The sequence below is a fragment of the Prionailurus bengalensis genome, chromosome B3 (genome assembly GCF_016509475.1).
Source record: "Prionailurus bengalensis isolate Pbe53 chromosome B3, Fcat_Pben_1.1_paternal_pri, whole genome shotgun sequence".
Classification (NCBI taxonomy): Eukaryota; Metazoa; Chordata; class Mammalia; order Carnivora; family Felidae; genus Prionailurus; species Prionailurus bengalensis.
This window is the reverse complement of record NC_057355.1, coordinates 108,758,895-108,780,338: the sequence shown is the minus strand read 5'-3', so window position 1 is coordinate 108,780,338 and position 21,444 is coordinate 108,758,895. Positions and strand designations below refer to the sequence as shown.

At 41.2% G+C, this 21,444-nt stretch overlaps 1 protein-coding gene across 1 annotated transcript in view; it reads right to left on the bottom strand.

The window, feature by feature from the left end:
- PRKCH (protein kinase C eta) overlaps positions 1-21,444 on the bottom strand; it is a 232,392-nt gene that overhangs the window by 98,741 nt on the left and 112,207 nt on the right. The window contains 5 exon segments of the mRNA XM_043556305.1: positions 1,714-1,841; positions 4,008-4,137; positions 5,718-5,806; positions 9,853-9,887; positions 12,364-12,514. Of these exon segments, the coding sequence (XP_043412240.1) occupies positions 1,714-1,841; positions 4,008-4,137; positions 5,718-5,806; positions 9,853-9,887; positions 12,364-12,514 (533 nt within the window).

Sequence of the window (21,444 nt, the reverse complement as noted above, 5' to 3'; positions counted from 1 at the left end):
CTGACCACCAGCACATTGAGAGCTCCACTGTCACCATATTGAACCAGAAATAGGTGTAGCCTCCTCAGTGGGTAACTCAGCCCCAGGAACAAGCCCTGCCACAGAGAGGAAGCTACCTAAAGGCAAAGTGACACACAGGTGTCCATCTCGGGACACTTATAAGATAAGCTGCCACCAGACACCAGATGAGAAGTCTAACACTCTGTAGCTTTTGACCTATTTAGCTAAAAAACCCCAGCTCATCTGGAGCGACTTCTAAGCAATGTTTCCAACAAACAACTGTGCAACTGCTTGAAGCTACAAGGATTTTACTTAGTGCCCCAGTAAAACGGTGATTACAGATTATCAAATGGATAGACTGAAAAATCCAATTGTTTTTAATAGTTTCTCCTCCAGGTCTCTGCTCATACATATTTCAAAGACAGAAAAATTTTACCAGCATGAATCTCACTTCCTCCACTTAAATACTTCTCCTGGTTGGGCTGGTACTGGCCAGAAAACTCTAAGCCAGTATTTCTCAATCTTTTTTTTTTTTTAACCCATTCTTCTCTTTTGATAGACTTAAGGTTCTTTTCATGCTTTGCTGTCAAACAACAGGTAATTTTGTTTTTTCCACTTTCAAATAGAATATCAAAGATACTTGGTTCAAATGACAAATGACATTGCCCAGTCAAGAGGTTTTGCCACATGGTCTACCTTATTCTCATTACATTTTAGGAGCCCTGGTGCAAGCTGAAATCCTTAACCTATGCCCTTCGGGAACAGCTGTCTCATGCATTAGAAATACCCCTCATGGTATTAGCATCCTGCCTGTCTCTCCATGAGCTAGACATTAGACTTTGCTAATGCTTTCCTGAAATAAAGGAATACAATGTCTGTCCAAGGCTCTAATCTACTAGTAATAAGGAAATGGGATGGTGAGTACGGACATTTTCTGGATAACCAAGAACTTGACTGTGATTGTGCTTCTCTTCCTAAGCGCCCAGAGATATTTAACAGTTAACTCTAGAGTTTTCCTAAACCGGATATCAAGCTACACCTTTCACAAACCACAGCAGTAGCCACGGCTCTTTCCCAGCAGTCTGTAGACCCAGCCAGGAAGGCAGCAAAAGCACTTGGGCCTGGGAAGTGGTCGAGGCTCTAACGGTCAATAGCAAGGAGGTCACTCAGGGAGGCTGCAAGACAAAACATGTCCACAGCAACTGACCCAACTCCACCCACTCCCAAGAGCCGAGAGGAAGGAACTCCTGTTTGTCGCTGAGTTTGAGAGATAAATTCACAATCCATAAACAAAACCTGCAGAACAGCTAGACTCCAGCGTGGTGGAGAATCTTCAAGTTCAACCCCTTTAGAGAAGAGGAAGCTGAGGCCCACAGTTGCTGGTCAACTGTGTGGCCAGGGCCCCAGCTGAGAGTTAAGAGGATAACCCAGGGCCCTGGATTCCAGGGTTTCATCAGACCACACTGACAGGAAGCTAGTTACAAAAAAAAAAAAAAAAAAAAAAATCCTTCTGCTTCCTGCTTGTCATTTCTTGTCATATAATTGTATAAAGAATCTTCTTTTTGTGGACCAAAATGCTCTTAAAAAATACAATAAATCTGCAAATATGTTTGCTGACATTAGGAACTTTGATCACACCACATTCCCTCATTTGGACTCACTGCATCTGAGCAACTTCCAAATTACAATACAGTGAAAAAAGCAAAGTCTCACCGAGGTTGGAGAAATATTTCCAGGCTGGAGGCCCATCCCGGCCAGGGTCTTGGCGAGCTCCACCGCGTTCACCCCACAGTTAGGGGCCACGTTTGCCTGGCATCGAATGTGGACATTCATCTTACATACTAGAAGGGAGAGGAGAAGGGAATCCACATTCAGGAAGGAGCCAAGCCAACACGTGCCACAAAAAACAACTTTAACAACCTGAAAGATGATGACAGAGGAATTCTACGGGCTGAGCAACGCCATCTTCTCATAAACATGAACTTGCACTCAAAACAATCCCTGATGCTTTCTCTGTGTCTGCTTTGTGCAGAAGCGGAAAGTCTGGCACACTGAATGAAAAATACATTTCAAATCCATTTCTTTCCACTGTGACTTGATGAAAGACATTCACCTAAATCATGTGTACTAGGCATGGACAAGCATGATTCAATACAGAAATCAAAATGTTCATCACAGTGACAATTCAAGGAACTCACAAGGAATCATGCCAACGGACTTTATGCTTTTCTTTGTATTGCTCAATAAAAGGCAGCAATCTAAAGGCCACATTATAGAGCACTGTTCAAACAGGATGGAGATGGTGTTTCTGAGAGAAAAACCTCTAAGTAAAACTTTCTTTCCGAGTACTGTTGTGGTTGGGTAGCCCTCGCAGCACAGGACACGGCATCCTGTGGGGGCTGTGCTTCTCGGCACTCAGCCTGTGGTTCTAACTCCTTCGTGGGGGAGAAAAGCAACTTTTTAAAGGTCAAAGTAAATGGCAGTTGGAAGAGGACAGAAGCAAGCTAAGTTCCTGGTGCACAGGAAACTGACTTGGGAGGATGAAGGACCCAAGGTTTAATCAGCAGAAAGAAAGTTCCATCAGTTTCTTTCCATGGGCACTGCTGACGGGAGGTAGGAATGGAACAGCAAGCAGCAGATGCCTGGAGCGTCCACCTATCTTTGGAAGCGTGCACAGATCCCGGTTTTGTGGGGTCTGCATTTGTGTAATTTAGGGTGCCCCTCTTTACGAAAAAGAATATCCAATCGAGTGGAGCTCTGGAAGACACCTTTGCAAGGGAGGGAGCCTGAGGCTGAAGCCTCATTAGCTTCATGTGCCCTTTCTGAAGAACCAGGTGACAAGAAAAGCAAAAATTATAGGCGATGGATAGCTACAGGTGCGCTACCCTCCGGCCTCAGGGGGCAAGGACAACGCAGATGAGCCCCACGCATGGCTCTGCATTGTCAGCAACAACCATACAAAAGCAGAAAGTGACTTTTGCACTGGAAACCCACACCGGGGGAGACCTTCCAGGTTAAGACCCAGCAAGACCAGAACTGAAGCTACACATGAGCTGGTTGCTGTTTTGGTTCAAAACTAATTATCTAATATATCTAGGAAAAAAGAATTATTAAGTGAAGTTCTAATGAGATTACAGAATTTGTCTTTCGTAAAGACAAGTGACTAGTCCCTTTCTGTCGACAGAAGTGGGCTTTGTAAGTCCAGGCAATAGATGGAAGTCGTCCAGCTGCAATGATACCAACTCTGCCTCCCCCAGTCCCTCAGGATTTATCTAAAGCTTAAGGCTGACATTCACTTGTATTTCAGCATGGGACTGCATCCCAGGATGGCCATATTGTTACAGAAACACCCAGTGGGAGATAACTCAAAGCCAACAGCTTCCCAACTCCTCGCAGGACAGGAATCAGTCCTTAATCCCAGACCCTTTGCTACAGCAAAAGCTCCAAACTCGGGCTCCACTGGGCATAGTTAGTGAGGTGCAAGTCCGTGGCTGAAGTTTAAGCATCCTTCAAACCCCATACCTCTCCAATCTCTATCAATCTCTTCGAGAAGACTCAGGGCAGCTCTGTTTGTGCTTTTACTCAATTCTTGCTTATTTCTGGTAAAGGCACTAGACCTACTCTCCTGCCTGTTCTTACTCATAACTCAAGCCTCTCTTTTTGGGGCACCTTGCCTCCTACTGTCTTCTATTTCTGACCAAGATCCCATTCCCCCCCTTTTCCAAATACACAACAATTAGCAGGCACTCGGCACTAAACAGATGACAGCCAGCTAGACAGAACACTGAATTTAACAACTGACTAAATCTACAGTTAGGAACTCTTAAAACCAGATATAGCTCTTTTTACATGCCTGACAAGGGACACATACATATAGAACCGGTAAGATTTAATTTACAAAGTATCCAAAACCACCGGTCCTAGGTCAGAATCGGAACCTATAGAATTCCGAAAGCTTGCGGCATGGTGACCTCATAAAGTGGGCACGTGGCAGCCCAGCATCTCACTTTTACACTGAAGTCCTTGTCTCATTATCCCCCAGAGCAGGGAGCCACAGTGATCGCAGAACGTTGGCACTTTGTAGTTGTGGACGCTGAATTTGTGCGGGATGTTGATTCCGAACCTCTGTTCAGCAATCTGTAAAAAGGGAACAGAAGGACAGGAGCTAGCATTCCAGGCCAACACCTTTCATGCAGATGTAACAGGAGCCCCCAAATGCAAAGCGTTACCGTGACACCTGAGCTGGGTATATCATTTCACTGTACTCAGGCCTTACTCACCAGACTGTGCACATTTTCTAATGAACAAGACTCAACAGAAAGGGTGTAGTGAGCATTAGATTGTTCACCCTTTGGGAAGATAAGTAGAAATTAAAACCATTTTTTTTAAATTTTTTTTCAATGTTTATTTATTTTTGGGACAGAGAGAGACAGAGCATGAACAGGGGAGGGGCAGAGAGAGAGGGAGACACAGAATCGGAAACAGGCTCCAGGCTCTGAGCCATCAGCCCAGAGCCTGACGCGGGGCTCGAACTCATGGACCGCGAGATCGTGACCTGGCTGAAGTCGGATGCTTAACTGACTGCGCCACCCAGGCGCCCCGAAATTAAAACCATTTTATCATCTTTTATATTCAGGTTGTATATCTCTCCCTGCCAACTCCCCCACACCCATATCTATTTCCTAGAGCCTCTTAGCTTCAGGATTAAACAGGTCTTTTATAGACTATATCCACTTGTTATTACCAGGAGTTTTTCCAGATATTGTGGGGGGCAGAGGGGAGAAGGCAGCACCCAGGGAGCATGGAAGTGAAGAAGGGATTCATTCCAGGGGACATTCAAGTGGCTTCCTCAGCCCTTCCAGCCTTTGCCTGGCATTTGCGTTGTGACAATCTGAAGGCAGAGGTCCTGCTTTAATCTCACAAACTGATTCCAGCAAATAATCAGACCAGGCACATGCTGTATGTGTACTATGTGTGTGCTATATGTGCTAATGGGTGATATATGTGCTATATGTGTGCTGTAGGGCATCACTGAGTTTCAAAGTCAGACTCTCCAGTGCATCTGTAAATCCGCTGATTGTCAGCAATATTCCATCTGCTTTCTAGCTCCAGAATCTGGAATGTGCCTACCCTAGCTGAACACAATACAAGTTACAAGAATGAGGATCAGGCATTTATATACAGAAATGCATCCTCCCTGATATTTGGGAAGACAATGGAGGAGGCTAATTGTCGCCTTATTGAGAAAGCACAATTTACAGTTAACAAATACTCATCACATCAATTCTATCCTGCTTAACACTCACAAAAACTGTGTGAAGGAAATATGAATCCCACTTTTAAGACTGAGCTAAGAGAGAAGCTAACTAGCAGAGGCTGGATTCCACATCAATTCCTGGTCATGTGATGCCAAACTCAGGGATCTTTTTGGTCAGTCCTCCAAAAACTCTCTCCGAATTAGCAAAATTGATCCTGAGAGCTTGTAACCAGCTGATCAGTAAGTGGGATCAACTCAAGGACAGGTCAGACTACACAAGCATAGAATTAAAAATACCATAATATAAAAAAGAGAGAATTCAATTCTGATACCACCATCAACCTCAAAGAGCATGGAAGGGAAGTGGAAAGAGGAGGGAGTGAGAAAAAAAAAAGAGAGAGCGAGAAGCATGCACGTGAGCTTGTGCAGGCACTTAATTAGCAAACTGCTATCTTCTTACCTTTGAATCCACTTTGTTAATATTATTTTGGCAAGTGCAGGCCGTAACAATTAGGTGATGGCAGCGCTTATGGACGACACAGGTGCACACTAGGAAATTAAGCCCACAATTACACATTCATCGGAGGCTGAAGGTCTACCAGTTACAGTCGAGTCAACAAGGGCTGCACCGCGTCAACAAGGGCTGCAAGCTGACTTGATGTGGGTGTCTGGCCCACATGATGGCAGCCAGCACACCCGTCCTTCCCATCGTCTTTACTATCAACCTAACTCATGCCTTTGCTCACACTCAAACTATTTGCACTCAAGTCCTGAGCTTATTTCGTCCTTTCTGGCTTTGATCCCACACTCACCCCCACAGGAATCCTCTCACAGTATAATTCTGGTCACCTTGCCCCATGATCTAAACCTTCAGTGGCTTCTCACTGCCCATGAGTAGAGTTCAAATTTCCCGGCCAAGTGTCAGGCCCTCCAGAAGCTAGCCAAGCTTACTTGTTACCTTTCTTCTATGGGAGCTCTTTGTTCCAAAAGAAACTAGACTAGCTGCTCTTCCTGGAGCAGGCTTCGCCCTCCCTGCACACTGACCGTGTCCTGCTTAATCCCTAGGATATCCTCTTTGCCTACCGCCTAACTAAATCTTAAGTTTGTATCAAGACAACGACTTAAAAAATGTCTCTTTCGGGGCGCCTGGGTGGCTCAGTCGGTTGAGCGTCCGACTTCAGCCAGGTCGCAATCTCGCGGTCCGTGAGTTCGAGCCCCGCGTCGGGCTCTGGGCTGATGGCTCAGAGCCTGGAGCCTGTTTCCGATTCTGTGTCTCCGTCTCTCTCTGCCCCTCCCCCGTTCATGCTCTGTCTCTCTCTGTCCCAAAAATAAAAAAATAAAAAATAAAAAATAAAAAATAAAAAATAAATGTCTCTTCCGTTAAAATATACTATCCCTGGCTCCCCTTCTAGAGAGACTAAACCATCTCTGTCTCCTCAAATCTCTACAACCCTTAGCTTGCCTGTCATTTCAAATCTTCCACATATAGCCTCTATCACCCTTAGAATTCCTGGGCAGCATGATGCCTCAAACAAAGTAGGCACTCATCAAATATTTGCAGGATGACTCAGTCAACTATTTAAACACTTAGAACTTCTGAATAACTTTTTTTTCCATTTTCATCTGGATACTGACAGAGTGCAGACAGAATTCAGTTTGCCATTAAAAGATGAACAATCTGCAATGAAGCAGTATGAATATACATGTTATTTTTAAGATCTTTCAGGGCATGTGGAGGTTTTTAGGATTAAATACATAAATACAGATGACATGTCAGCAAATAGCAATATACTTAAAAAAAAAACCTAGCTTTCATCAGACTGAATTTGCAGGAGAACCAAATTGAAAGTTCCCAGAGAACCGATCCTTTTATATGAGGGGATCTCAAAACCATCCCTCACCAAGACAAAACCTACATTCTGAGGAATCTGAGGTTTGCTTGTTTTTTATCCATTAGCTTGGCTAGAGGTTTATCAATTTTATTGACCTTTTCAAAGAACCAGCTTTTCATTTGGTGGATTTTCTCCATTGGTTTCCTAATTTCAATTTTACTGATTTCTGCTTTAATTGTATTATTTCTCTTCTTCTGCTCACTTTAAGCTTCTCTCCTTTTTCTAGCTTCCTAAGATGAAAACCTAGATTACTGGTTTTAGATCCTTCTTTCCTAATAAATGCATTTAATGGTATAAATTTTCCTCTGAGTACTGTTTTTGCTGTATCCCACAAATTTTCATAAACTGTATTTTCATTTATTTCACAATAGTTTTTATTTTTCTTGAGTCTTTCACCCATGTGTTATTTTGAATGTGTTGTTTAATCTCCAAATATGTGGGGGGGGAGGGGGCTTTCCAGCTATGTTTCTGATTCATGTGTGCATTAATTCTACCGTGCTCTGAAAAAATACTTTTTATGATTTCTATTCTCTTCAATTTGTTAAGACTTACATCATAGGCCAGAATGTGGTCTATATTAATATTCCTTGTGAGCTTAAGAATGTATATTCTGCTGTTGTTAGGTGGGGTAGCCTATAAATGTCAATTTGATCAAATTGTAATATCCTTACAGAATTTCTGTCTGCTGGACCTCAGTTACTGAGATATTGAAGTCACCCCACTGTAATAGTGGATTCGTCTATATATCCTTGCAGTTCTATGAGTTTTTGCCTCATGTATTTTGATTACTCTGTTGTCAGGTGCCTATATGTTAAAGATTATTACGTCTTCTTGAAAAATGGATCCCTCTTGAAACGGGAACTTTCTCGCACTGTTGGTGGGAATGCAAACTGGTGTAGCCACTCTGGAAAACAGTGTGGAGGTTCCTCAAAATATTAAAAATAGATCTACCCTATGACCCAGCAATAGCACTGCTAGGAATTTACCCAAGGGATACAGGAGTGCTGATGCATAAGGGCACTTGTATCCCAATGTTTATAGCAGCACTTTCAACAATAGCCAAATTATGGAAAGAGGCTAAATGTCCATCAACTGATGAACGGATAAAGAAGTTGTGGTTTATATATACAATGGAATACTACTTGGCAATGAGAAAGAATGAAATATGGCCTTTTGTAGCAACGTGGATGGAACTGGAGAGTGTGATGCTAAGTGAAATAAGTCATACAGACAAAGACAGATACCATATGTTTTCACTCTTATGTGGATCCTGAGAAACTTAACAGAAGACCATGGGGGAGGGGAAGGGGAAAAAAAAAGTTAGAGAGGGAGGGAGGTAAACCATTAGAGACTCTTAAAAACTGAGGATAAACTGAGGGTTGATGGGGGGTGGGAGGGAGGAGAAAGTGGGTGATGGGCATTGAGGAGGGCACCTGTTGGGATGAGCACTGGGTGTTGTATGGAAACCAATTTGACAATAAATTTCATATTAAATAAAAAGAAAAATGGATCCCTTTATCATTACATAATTCCTCTCCTTATCCCTGAAATTTTTCTTTGTCTCCAAATCTGTTTTGTCTATTTCATTTGACTAATGTTAGCATGGTGTACCCTTCTCAACCAGGTATTTGGTTTTATGCCCCTTAACAAGATGTGAACATTTCTCCTGACCAATGGTCTTTTCTGCTCTTTCAACAACAGGTGGCCCACTAAAAGTCAGCCCATCAAATATCCTGGCACTATGCAGAAGAATGACCAGAGGTGACTAAAGGGCATGTCCCTGTGCTGGAGAGGTGCCAAAAGGTGACATCAATTCTCACCTGTGAACTATGCTGTCACCTGAGTCTGAGATTAACAGCATAAAGTCAATTATTGTTGCCATAACAGTATTGTTTTCCAAATTTGAAAATGCAGAATTGCTTACATGTGAAAATGAAAACTACATCCAAGAGTGTGTCCTACTCCATTCTAAGGGAAATAATGTTCTACCTCACCTTCTCCAGAAGAGAAGGCAGAATTTCCTTATTACCATGGAGGCTACCACTCCAGGATATGTAGCGCTATTTTACCAATCATCTGTAGAGTACAAATCAAGAAAAGAGGTACCATACATATATACTGTGTAATGATGTTCAAGCCAACAACAAGAAAGGGCCCAATAGAAGACAAATCAATCCAGTCTGGCCAAATCTAAGTAAGAGCCTTCTTTCACTTGTTTCTCTCTAACTTTCAACAATTCTCACATTTTCTTTTTTCTTTCTTCTTTTTGGAGTTAGAAAATGAAAAAGGAGCTGGGATAATAGTTTCTATTCCCTCTGCAGGTAAACAGGCAATGCTGTGCCACTTCTCACCTCTATTAACACTGGGGTTGGAAAAGACAACAATTTAGCTTTGGGATTTAAGGGCACTGCTCACAAAATGGCATTACCTGTAGTGCTTTCATTTTATTGCAGAGACAAAATTCTAAACAATTAAACTCTATTAGGTATCTGGGCTTTAGAAAGAAAAATGCCCCCTCTATGCCGTCTAAAATGTAGCCAAAGTTTAAACCACAACTAAAAAGCAGTAATTCTGTAGGGGTCTCACCTGACCCGCTGAGTTATTTATCACAGTATTAATGAAATGTATCCTGTTTCCTCTGAGTATAATCAGTTTTTAACACAGGAACAAGATTAAATATGGGTTTCAAAAGTGTTTTCTTACCTTGACATTGATAACCCTGTTTCCCAAATACTCCCCTGTTCAAGACAATAGAGAAAAAAAGTTATCATCAGTCAAAATATTTCAGCAACGATGCTCCTCTAAGCATAGTACTTAAGGAAAACAAACGCATGTCATCCTCTGCTCCTGTATGAAAAATACAATTTCAGAGAAGAGGCAAAGGTGAGGTGATTTCTGAGTGCTTGTCTGTTACCACAAGACACAGAGGAAGTCACCTGATTCGAATGCTCCAGTGACACACACAGGTGGGTATCGGCGATCCTCCCTGTACCACCTCCCCCTATGGCAAACCCGGGTCCTCATCTGCTTGTGTGACTGAGTCTCAGCTTGAAGCATCACTCCACCACCTTTTTGGCATTCTCACCCCCATCCGCATAAAGATGCGCAGGTAGTGAAGCAAACAGAGGAGTCCACTGCGGCTGCCTGGCCTGAGGCACCCTTCCTCTTCCCTGTGCCCACATCACCCCCCTGGAGTCCAATGGGGGGGGGCGGGGACAGAAGTGCCGCCACAAGAGACCCGTCAGGCCCACAGCTACCCTCTTGGTCTCTCCCTAAATATCTTCTCTGGATGGTGATATCATCATTGTCATTTAACAGAGAACCCATTTTATTATTTTATTAAGCTCAGAGGTTGTGCCAGGCACTGAGCCAAGCTGCTGACATATAGCATCTCATTTAATCCTCACAAGAGTCATGTGAGGCAGCACACATAACAGGAAGGCTCAGAGCACAGACCCTGACACCAGATGGCCTAGGCATGATTTGGGGCATGTTGTTAACTCCTTTGGGCCACAGTTTCCTCATCTATAAAGGGCGATAAAGATCGCAGTACCTACTTCATAGGGTTATCATGAAGATAAAGAGAGTTGATCATGTAAAATGCTTAGAATAGTGCCTGGTGCTTTAAGTGCTATATAGAAGTTTATTATACAAGCAAAAAAAACCCTTATCTTTATGTTACAAATAAGGAGACACTGATAGATTATATAACTTAACTAGGTTGACACATCTAGTTGGTGATGAGATTGAATGCCAGAGTCCATACTCTTAACCATAATATGTGGCACATATATCAATATTGTGTGCATGTGAGAGAGAGCGAGGCGGGGAGGGAGAGAGAGAGAGAGAGAGAGAGAGAGAGAGAGAGAGAGAGCGCAATTGAAGGCGGGTTGAGTGGGAGTTAATGTTTCCTTGGTGGAAAACATTTAGTGAAATTACCAAACAAGTTTCCATTAAGAACGTTAGTTGAGGTCACAGATTGTCACCACAAAAGCCCAAAGGGGCAGGCAGGTCACATAAAGGAGGGAGGCAGAACAGTGTGACATGAAATAGTGACAGACCTTGTAGGTCAGGTAAACCGCAAGGAGAGGAGGATGGCAGCTACCTCGGGTGTTCAGACCTACTGCAAGGGCAGAAAACGGGTTCAAAGATGCCAGAGCTTCTGATTTGTTCAATAAGGAAGTGCAGCAGAGGCCTGCTTCTGAAGACGAGCGTTGTGATGGCACATTTGTAGGCATCGTGTCAACAGCCAGCTTAGGGTCTCTGGTTTAGATAAGACTCTATTCTTAATTTAAAATTCCAGGAACACTAACCCTGGATTCTGACTGCTAAAAGGTATAATAAACCAAAGCAATCACAAAACAAAACAAAGCCCCACAAAATACAAACTCATTAATCAATACTCAAAAAACTTACTCTGAACCAAGAGCTTTTGACTTAAAGTGACAAAAGTTTCCAACAAAAAACAAGGATCTGTTTTCATGCTATAGAGATTAAACAGTCTTTTCTACCTCAGAGATGGGTTTGTATGTATATGTTCGGATGTGTGTGAGGGGGCATTTCCTTCCTCTTTCTAAATGCGCTTAATGTTAGCTCTAATTGAACATAACTATTAACTTAAATTTATTTTACATTATAGATTTGTCACTGAGGCTTAAGCTTCAGTCACATGTATAATAAGATGCTGCCCCAATTGATCTAGAAGTTCTTAACTGTTAATTATCTCAATCCCTAAGTGCCAAGGATTATAGTATACCATCACTGAAAGTTATTACCTTTGGCCACATACCATAAGGCTGAAGATTACTGTGTGCTTACTTGGTCTGCAACAGTTAATTGCTATAACTCGTCATGTGACTCATACTTTTTTATTTTCTCTCTTACTCAGGAGCTGATTATCCAATTTATTGACTATCTATGTACTGATTGATTAGCTTCCCTAATTACTGCGTTTTAACCAGTTCCTGTTCATTAGCACCTTTCCCCAAAGGACTGGAAAAAGAAATAACACCTAAAACTTGGGTCTGCAAATGGTTCAGATGTTTTTCATTGGCAATTTAAATCGCCGGGTCAACATATTAGACTGAAAGACAAAAATCAGATCCTAAAACAATTCTTAGTAGTCATGTTTCCCTCTAAAATCACACACAAGCAGAGGAGGCCCGGATTATAGAAAGAAGCTCCTAGGAAGAGAGAAGCCAGGGAACCACTTACCAGATGAACTCCCTGCAGTGAGAGCAGTAGGTGGGCTGCCTCAGGTATGTGGCCATAAACTTGTGTCCATTGATTTGGTGGACACGCCTTCGCATAGCCCTTTGGCGCTTCCTGGTAAAATGTTTGAAGATTCGGTCTCTCTGGAGAGTTGCTGTACATTAAAAGAAAGGAGAAAAGAATAATGTGCAACAAATCTAGCTGTACCTAACATATGGGAACGCGTAATAGCTCCAAACACTCTCCAAAATTGTTTCTTCTTTCTTCACGATGCACAACACCCCAGAACATCCCCATGCTTCCTCTTCCTAGTGACCTTAGGACTCCGAATTTGTAAGGTTGGACCTAAGTGAACTCTGAGATACCCACTGCCTGATTAGAACTGGCTACCTGGGACCAGTCTCCCCAGCACACACCATGAGTTCCCCAGGGTTCTAATGTTCCGGTATGGGACATTAGCCTGGCCTTCTAGCTCCTCTCCAGCTGAATGGGACCTCAGGTCCATAGATTGGCTATAACTATGAGCAGGTAAAACAGATTTCTCATTATTTGCCTTTCATTCTGGCATCCTCACCAACAGAAGGAGGGAATGGCCATAGCCCAGTGAGAGTGCTGCCCAAAAGCATCAGTCTCAACACCATCTCTGTTAACCTGGAATGGGTAGAAATTCACTTGGGCTTGGTGCTGAGTTCCTCTTCCAACCTCACATTTTAAAAATGGTGGCTCCTCAAGAATCAAAACTGCTCACCATTTAAAGATAGTAAATTAACTTTCCCAAGGTATAGAGAGACTTCCTCAATAATGCTTTCTGGGGCTCCTGGGTGGCTCAGTTGGTTAAACGTCCAACTCTTGATTTCAGCTCAGGTCGTGATCTCATGGTTGTGAGATCAAGCCCCACCCCCCACCGCCCCCCCCCCAGTGGGCTCTGGGCTGGGCGTGGAGCTTGTTTGAGATTATCTCTCTCCTTCTCCCTCTGCCCCTCCCCCACTTGCACTCACTCTCTCTCAAAAAGAAATAAGTGAACTAAAATAAAATAATGCTTTTCAATTAATCACTTCAATGCAAAGAAAATCTAAGAAAGATACAAGAATAATCTAATAAATTTTAAAACCCGGAAGAAATAGATTTCCATGAAAACATAAATGACTAAAATTAATTGAGCTACATAAACCAAATAGATGAATTTAAAAAAAAAAATGATAAGATTTTCTAAGGACTGCCTCTCGAAATCATCCAGGCCCAGATAGTTTCATGCGTGAATTATTTTTAGCCTTTAAAAACAAGATGATGCTAGTGTTGAAACCTGATCCAGAATAGAGGAGAAAAGAAAGCACCCTGTATTTTTATAGGGAACTATGTGATACAATCCTAGGACCAAAAGATAAAACAGATACATCTAAAGATATAACAGGAAAAAAAAAAAATCAGGGGTTAGTAATCATTTTTTATGTTGCAGACTCCTTAGTCCAGTGAAGCAAGCCTATGGATCCCTTCTCTGAGTCAAGCTTTATAATCTTTAAAAAAAAGTACACACACACACACACAATTACAAAGGAAATCAAGTATCAAAATATATTTTAAGTGAGATAGAATAATATATATATATTTTTTTTTATTTTGGGAGTGTGTGAGTGGGGGAGGGACTAGGGAGGGAGGGAGGGAGGGAGGGAGGGAGAGAGAGAGAGAGAGAGAGAGAGAGAGAATTTTAAGCAGGCTCCACACTCAGCCTGGAGCCCATCGGAGGGCTCCATCTCATGACCATGAGATCATGAGATCAGGTCATAATCTGAGCCAAAATCAAGAGTCGGACGCTTAACCAAGTGAGCCACTCAGGCACCCCAAGAACAATACAAATTTAAATTTATATTAAAATAAATCAAATACTTAGTGGCATACCTTATCATTGTAAGTGTGAAGAAGTGATGGGCAGTAGTTACTTTAGTAGTAGTGAAGTACTAGTTACATTTTAAAGTTATCTATAAAAACTAACATAATGAAAATATCCAAGATTTCTATTGTGAGAACATCCTAAACACTGCTCACGCTTCCGTGGTTTAGTGAACAATGGGAGAAAATGCTACATTTACATTATAGGTTAGTGAAAATTTTTTCTCTCATCCACTTTCTGGACCACCTAACCTCCAATTACGGACTTCAGGAAAAGTACACCTCCGCTTACGTATCAAGCTCATTCATGAATACTGATGCAGAGATTTTCGCTACTGCAGGCTGTATACTTACAAAGTGAACAGGAAAGCAATACTAGAAAATATTAGTATTTGCACGGTATGGGATTTTTTTCTTTCCCATTCTTTTTTTTTTTTTTAATTTTTTTTTAATTTTTTTTTTCAACGTTTATTTATTTTTGGGACAGAGAGAGACAGAGCATGAATGGGGGAGGGGCAGAGAGAGAGGGAGACACAGAATCGGAAACAGGCTCCAGGCTCTGAGCCATCAGCCCAGAGCCCGACGCGGGGCTCGAACTCACGGACCGCGAGATCGTAACCTGGCTGAAGTCGGACGCTTAACCGACTGCGCCACGCAGGCGCCCCTCTTTCCCATTCTTTGACAATTAGTCCCCAACACAAATACTCCTTCCCACTTAATAACAGCATCTACTCTAGCCCCTCACGTTGTCTTCTCAGTTTCTTGGGTGTGATGCTATATGTGGTAAACATCTTAATGTGTGATATAAGTTAACTGCAAGGTAAAACTGAAAATCCTGTAAAAGTTGAAGAATTTTCATGTAGTCTATGGAAAGTCATGTTTGAGTACGGTGAGATTCACACCCGAAGGCAATGGTAGATAAGGCTATGATAGAGTTAGATCTGTTAACAGTTGAACAAAAGAAATTTGATATAGAAAAATGACATGACAGTTATTTTGAGAGGAAATTTTGAATATTAATGTATTAGGAGAGGCCCTTGAGAAACTGATGAAGTTTCAAACACTTGCTAAAAATACCCTATTGAAAACTTCATTATACTAATCAAAAATAAAATATATAGTATTCTGTCATTGAATTTTATCTGAAAAAATTATTTTGCTCTAAAAACTAGTGCTTATGACAAAACAACAAAATGCATTCAATAAAGATTTTCATAATTTTAGTTGTGTTTTTCCAACCCCTTCCCCACTTTTTAAATATTAACAAACTCCTCATTTTGAAGAATTCGTTTTATGTGCACCTTTCCAGGTAGCAATGACACTCAGATAACAGGAAATTCTATACTATTCAGCATTATTATAAGAAATACCCACTGTGAGCAAGTGGAAAATTTCCCAGGAGCACAACAATGGGCATATTATTAGAAAATCTATTATGTTTTATTCTATTAATAGGTAAAAGAAAGTAACAATGATCATTTCAATATTTTTAAAAGGCACTTCATAAGGTTTAACTTGTATACAATAAAAAACTTTTTGAAAAGAGTAGATTGTTTCCTTAACATGACTAAAATATGACTAAAGCAATATGCTCACAAATCAAAAGCTGAATGGTAAATTTTTAAAAATAATAAATCCCATGAAAGTTAAGAACAAATAAGACCAATTATCACCTCATTACTTACTATTATCCTGAAAGTACTTGCCAAAGCTGTAAGAGACAAAGAAAGAAAGAAAGAAAGAAAGAAAGAAAGAAAGAAAGAAAGAAAGAAAGAAAGAAAAAGAAAGGAAGAAAGAAAGAGAATGAAAGAACAAAAGAAAGAAAGAACAAAAGAACGAAAGAAGGAAAGAAAGCTGTCAGGAAAAAAGGAGGCAGAGATGCCATGATTTGGAGTTAATATATGACTAGAAAACTCAGGAGAAGTTAGCCTAATCTACTAAAAAAAGAGTTCAGTAAGATGGACAATGATAAATCATTAAAAGTCAAAGTTCTTTTGGTATACCAAAAGAACCATTTAGAATATATAATAAAAATATATCCCCATTCATTAAGCTACAAGACCCAAGCTATCTAGTAATAATTTGTCCAAAGAAGTGCAAGGTTTATATGAAGAAACATATAAACCCCCCAATGAAGACTATGAAAAGATATGTAAAAATGAAGTTCTTAAATAGAAAGACTTAATACTACAAAGTTGTTCATGCTTTCTACACTAATCTCTAAATTCAACAAAATCCCAATAAATATCCCCAAAGGAGGTCTTTAAACTCGACAGCTTTTTTAGAGTTTAGTTGGTACCATAGATATTTCAAAACTGATGAAAAATTCTAACGAGGGCAGACTTGTCCTCTATGTTAAAACATATTCTAAAGTTACAGTGATTGACATAACATGCTTCCACCTGCAGAGTCCAAAGCTAGAAATCAATTTTGCTTAAAGAGAACATAGTTCAAATCAGTGGGAAATGACAGATTATTAATAAAGAGCATTTAGACAACTAGTAAGCCTTTTGAAAATTATTTTTACCTCACTCTTAACACCAAAATCATCTCAGGCTAATGTTAAAGAAAAAAATATGGAAAAATGGGAAAACATAGGGAAAAAATACATAGTCCTGGGATGGGATAAGGACAACAATACTCTAAAGCCATAAAAGACTCACAGATCTGCAATTTAAGAAATTTAAAGTTCTATTTGGCAAAAGACACAAAACAGAAAGCTAAACAAAACAAACTGGGGGAAAAAGGATTTGCAACACATGACAAAGGGTTACTATTTATAATATGTGGAAATTATTAATAAGGGAGGAACAATCTAGTAAAAATGGGGCAGAGGAGATGAATAGGCAATTCATAAAAGTTATAAATGCAGACAGACAATAAACACACTGGATGCCTAATCCTATCTATCCAAGATGGTCACGTAAGAATCAGGAGGTAAATGACATTTTACTTAAATTGGCAAATATTTATAAGGATTGCTAATGTGCCCATGCTTGCAAGGGAATGGGAAAATAGGCACCTCCCTCTCTGCGGGTAGGAGTATAATTGGGTCCAGTCCCGGCTCTGCCACCTCCGGCTGTGTTTACCCTGCTGAGCCTCAATGTTCCTATCCATAAACCATGTAGTGCTTTCCTTATAGGGTTTTTCCAGGGAGGTAATGCATTCAAAGTGTTCAGCACAGAATTAGGCCCCTGGTAGTATTCGACAGACACATGTAGCTATTTCAAGAATAGTGAAAAAAAAAAAAAAAGAATATTTTTTTAATGTTTATTTATTTATTTTTTACATTTATTTATTTGATACAGAACACAAGTGGGGGAGGGACAGAGAGAGAGAATGAGACACAGAATCTGAAGCAGGACAGAGCCCTACGCAAGGCTCAAACTCAAAAACCGTGAGATCGTGACCTGAGCCAAAGTCAGATGCTTAACTGACTGAGCCACCCAGGCACCCCCATTTATTTTTGAGAGAGACAGAAAAACAGAGTGTGAGTAGGGGAGAGGCAGAGAGAGAGAGAGAGACACAGAACTCCAAGCGGGCTCCAGGCTCTGAGCTGTCAGCACAGAGCCTGATGTGGGGCTTGAACTCACGTGCTGTGAGATCATGACCTGAGCTAAAGTCAGACACTTAACCGACTGAGCCACCCAGGCACTCCAAGAATATTTTTTTTGGAGACCAATTTAATAATACCTGTCAAAGTTGTTATGTTATGTTATGTTATGTTATGTTATTTTTATTTTAAGTTTATTTCTTTATTTTGGAGTGAGAGAGAACAAAAGAGAGAGAATCCCACTCAGCCTCTGTGCTGTCAGCACAGAGCCCACGCGGGGCTCAAGTTCACAAATGGCAAGATCATGACCTGAGCCAAAATCAAAAGTCAGATGCTTAACTGACTGAGCCACTCAGGTTCCCCAATACCTGTCAAAACTTTAAATGTGCATTTCCTTTCATTCAGCAATTCAACTTCTAGGATTTTTTTTCCTATAAAAATGCCAGGAAGAATATATACTATATAGATATCAATTACTACTTTCTACTTAATGGTAAAAATTAGGTTTTACATAAGAAATCTCAAAGAATGAAGCAGAAATAGTGAAAATGAATTTGGTTAAGACACCAATGCTTTCAGAGGCTCTGGCACAGTTAAAAATGTACCTGCTTGAGTTTTGGTTTTGGGGTGTGTATGTGTACAACCTTTGCCAAGCAGCCTAATTATTTTCATTCTCAGGCTTCCCATCTGTCTCAAGGAGGTAACTATCTCCCTGTCCTCAGCCCTATAGGGATAGTGTCATATTCGATATTCCTGAGAGTCTTACAATTCTGCATAAGCATCACCTATGAACTGAAGTCATTCTACTATACGGCTCTCTTCTGCAGTATTTCCAGAAGCCATTTAGTAATGACAAAAGACCAGATTTTAATGTTCCTTTGTTGGGCAGATGATAAAATTTGGTCTAACGATCACACTATATGTAGCATATGTTATCACCAGCCTGAGACCTAGTTCAATATTGGCCAATGCAAAATGTGTATTGAATTACTACATACTTATCACATCTAGATGTAAGTTAAACTCTCTCTGGGGGTCTAATTATCAAGAATTTACTTTTTTAAGCCCTTAATACCATGAAGAGTGGTTAAAAGGTCAGTTCACTTGCATTTTTAATATTTCTTGAATTGAATCATGTTCCCCCACCTCCTCAACAGCTACTGCCACAGTAGTAACAAGACCTATGAATATTCCAAATGATTCCTTCTAGCCTGTAGGACTTAGGAAGAAACTGCTTGCAGCCATCCACCATGTTGGTCAGCACTTAATGCCTTTTCTCCTGCTTTCTACCCCTCCTAGAATGCCCTTTCCTCTTTTTTCCCTCCAACTAGTTAACTTGGACTTATCCTACCTACCTCAGAGCCTAAATAGCCACCCCTACATTCTGAATGTCCTACCTTTCCTCTTCCCAAAGCAATCTGGGAGTGTACCTCAATCTTGTCCTTTAACTCACAACACTGGGAAAGAGTTCATCTGGTATCCCAGATGCCTCAGAAGCATCTCCTATGTGGTCATTTTAACTAAACTTCACTCCTCCCTCTTCTGTATTCTTTCGGACAGGTGCCTCTTTTTGTTTAAAAAGCACAAAAACGGGCAACTGGGTGGCTTGGTCAGTTAAGTTTCCAACTTCAGCCAGATGATGATCTCATGGTTCGTGAGTTCCAGCCCCGCACAGCTCTGAGAGCACAGAGCCTTCTTCAGACCCTCTGTCTCCCTCGCTCTCTGCCCCTCCCTCACTCGCGTGCTCGCTCTCAAAAACAAACAAACATTTAAAAAATAAATAAATGGAAAATAAAAGCACAAAAACACACTCACACACACCTGGGATTTTGAAAGATGTTTGGTTAAAAAAACAGGTACCCCTTCCCCCCATGGCCTCAAATGGCTTTCACTGTCACATTCTCTTGACGGATGTCATGGACAGGAAGAAAGAGCTCTCGAACTTCACTCCGCCCGGGTTCAGTCTCTACCCTCACCTTACAATCAGAGTGCACAGGGGACTTCCTCACTGTTTGCACTGCCTCCTATTGCCTTAGGATGGAGTAAAAACGACTAACAAAAGATTATTTAATCCTTTGGTGCCTCAAACCAACCCAGGCTTGGGGACATCTTTCAGATCACACGTTTTTTTTGAACACGTTAGGCAAACCCTAACAGCCTTTGCAGCCAAAACTTGCATCACTACTTCTGTTTTGCTCCCGATGTGCTCACTGCCTCTAAGTAAATAGGAAGCTGGCTCAGTGCCCGGCAGGGAAATTCACATTCCAGGCTCAGAGCGGGGCAGGCCTGGAGCCCTGCCTGATCTGTCTCACCCAGAGTTGGTTTTGACAAGCCATCCCATCCATGGGGTAGAGAATAATTAGGTCAAATATAATGAAGACTGACTATTTTGAAGCAGAATTCTGTTTCACAAAATCGGATTGTCACCTCACGCTTTCTTTGGAACTCTAAAAGGCACAAGCGACTGGGACCCACCAAAGCACTGCAGGGTTAGTTTTCATGTCAAAAACTCTCATTGGACTGAAATGTGTTGCTAGCCTGAGGTCTTGTGGGGGAGGGCTGACTCTGTGAAGTCTCTGTAAAGCTGCCTTAACTTCTCAAAAATAGTAAACGCTTCAGCCTCTTTAGTCTTTTGCTCTACCTAAAGCTTTTTGCTTTACCTGAATCTAAAGCTTTCTATTCCAGCTGCAGAAATCTGTATTTGAAAGTACTTCTTACAGCAGAGATCACATGTCCTAATTTTCAAATGATTGCAAGCAAATTAAATCAGAGACTGAAAGTCCATGGCATGGCACCTTTTAAATTTCAGAATTAAATAAATACTTTCAGAATATAAAAGGCATGAAGGGAATGACTTTGATTCTGTGTAAAACTACGATTTAACTTTGTTAAGTTGAATTTGCTTAACAGCAAGGGCACTGCGGTTAAGATCTTAACGAAGATCTGTGGCTCGTCTTTGAGGGGCCGTGCTGAAGAAGTTGTGTGGCTTTTCTACACAACAGGCTGGAGCATGTGGTGGTTGATGCAGGCTGCTCCTGCCCTAATAAGCTGAGTGACCTTGGGCAGAATGTTGAGTCTCTCGTGCCTCAGTTTCCTCATTTGTAGAACATGAAGCACTTGGAGAACCTTCCTCAAAGGGCCACTTGGATGATGGCTGAGTTAGTAAGTGTAACATAATTAGAAAAGTACCTGGCAGGGAGCAGAGTGTTACCTGATTGTTGTTAAAACCCTTACTTCACACTACCCCTGAGATCAAGGAGCAGAAAGGATTTAATTCAATCACCTAATTGCCTGGAAGAGGAATCACTACTTAGGAAACCATTACCTTGAACTCTGTGCCCAAGGTTGATCTGGCTAGCTAGTGCTGGGACTACGACCAGAAATCCTCTGCTCTTGATTTTATCCCAGGGCTTTATGGGTAATACCACACCGCACAGGGTCCTTTATGAACATCAGGTCTCCTGGAATCCCTGGAAAGTAATGCATTTTCTGGTGAGGAAACAGAAACTAACAGGAAGGTTAAGTGAGGTCAAGCAGCTACTGATACAAGTGGGGTCACCAGACGCTGTTTACTATAGTTGAACTATTGAGTAATGCTATCCAACGGTTTTTTTTTTTCTTTCCTTTTCCTGAGATATTTGTTT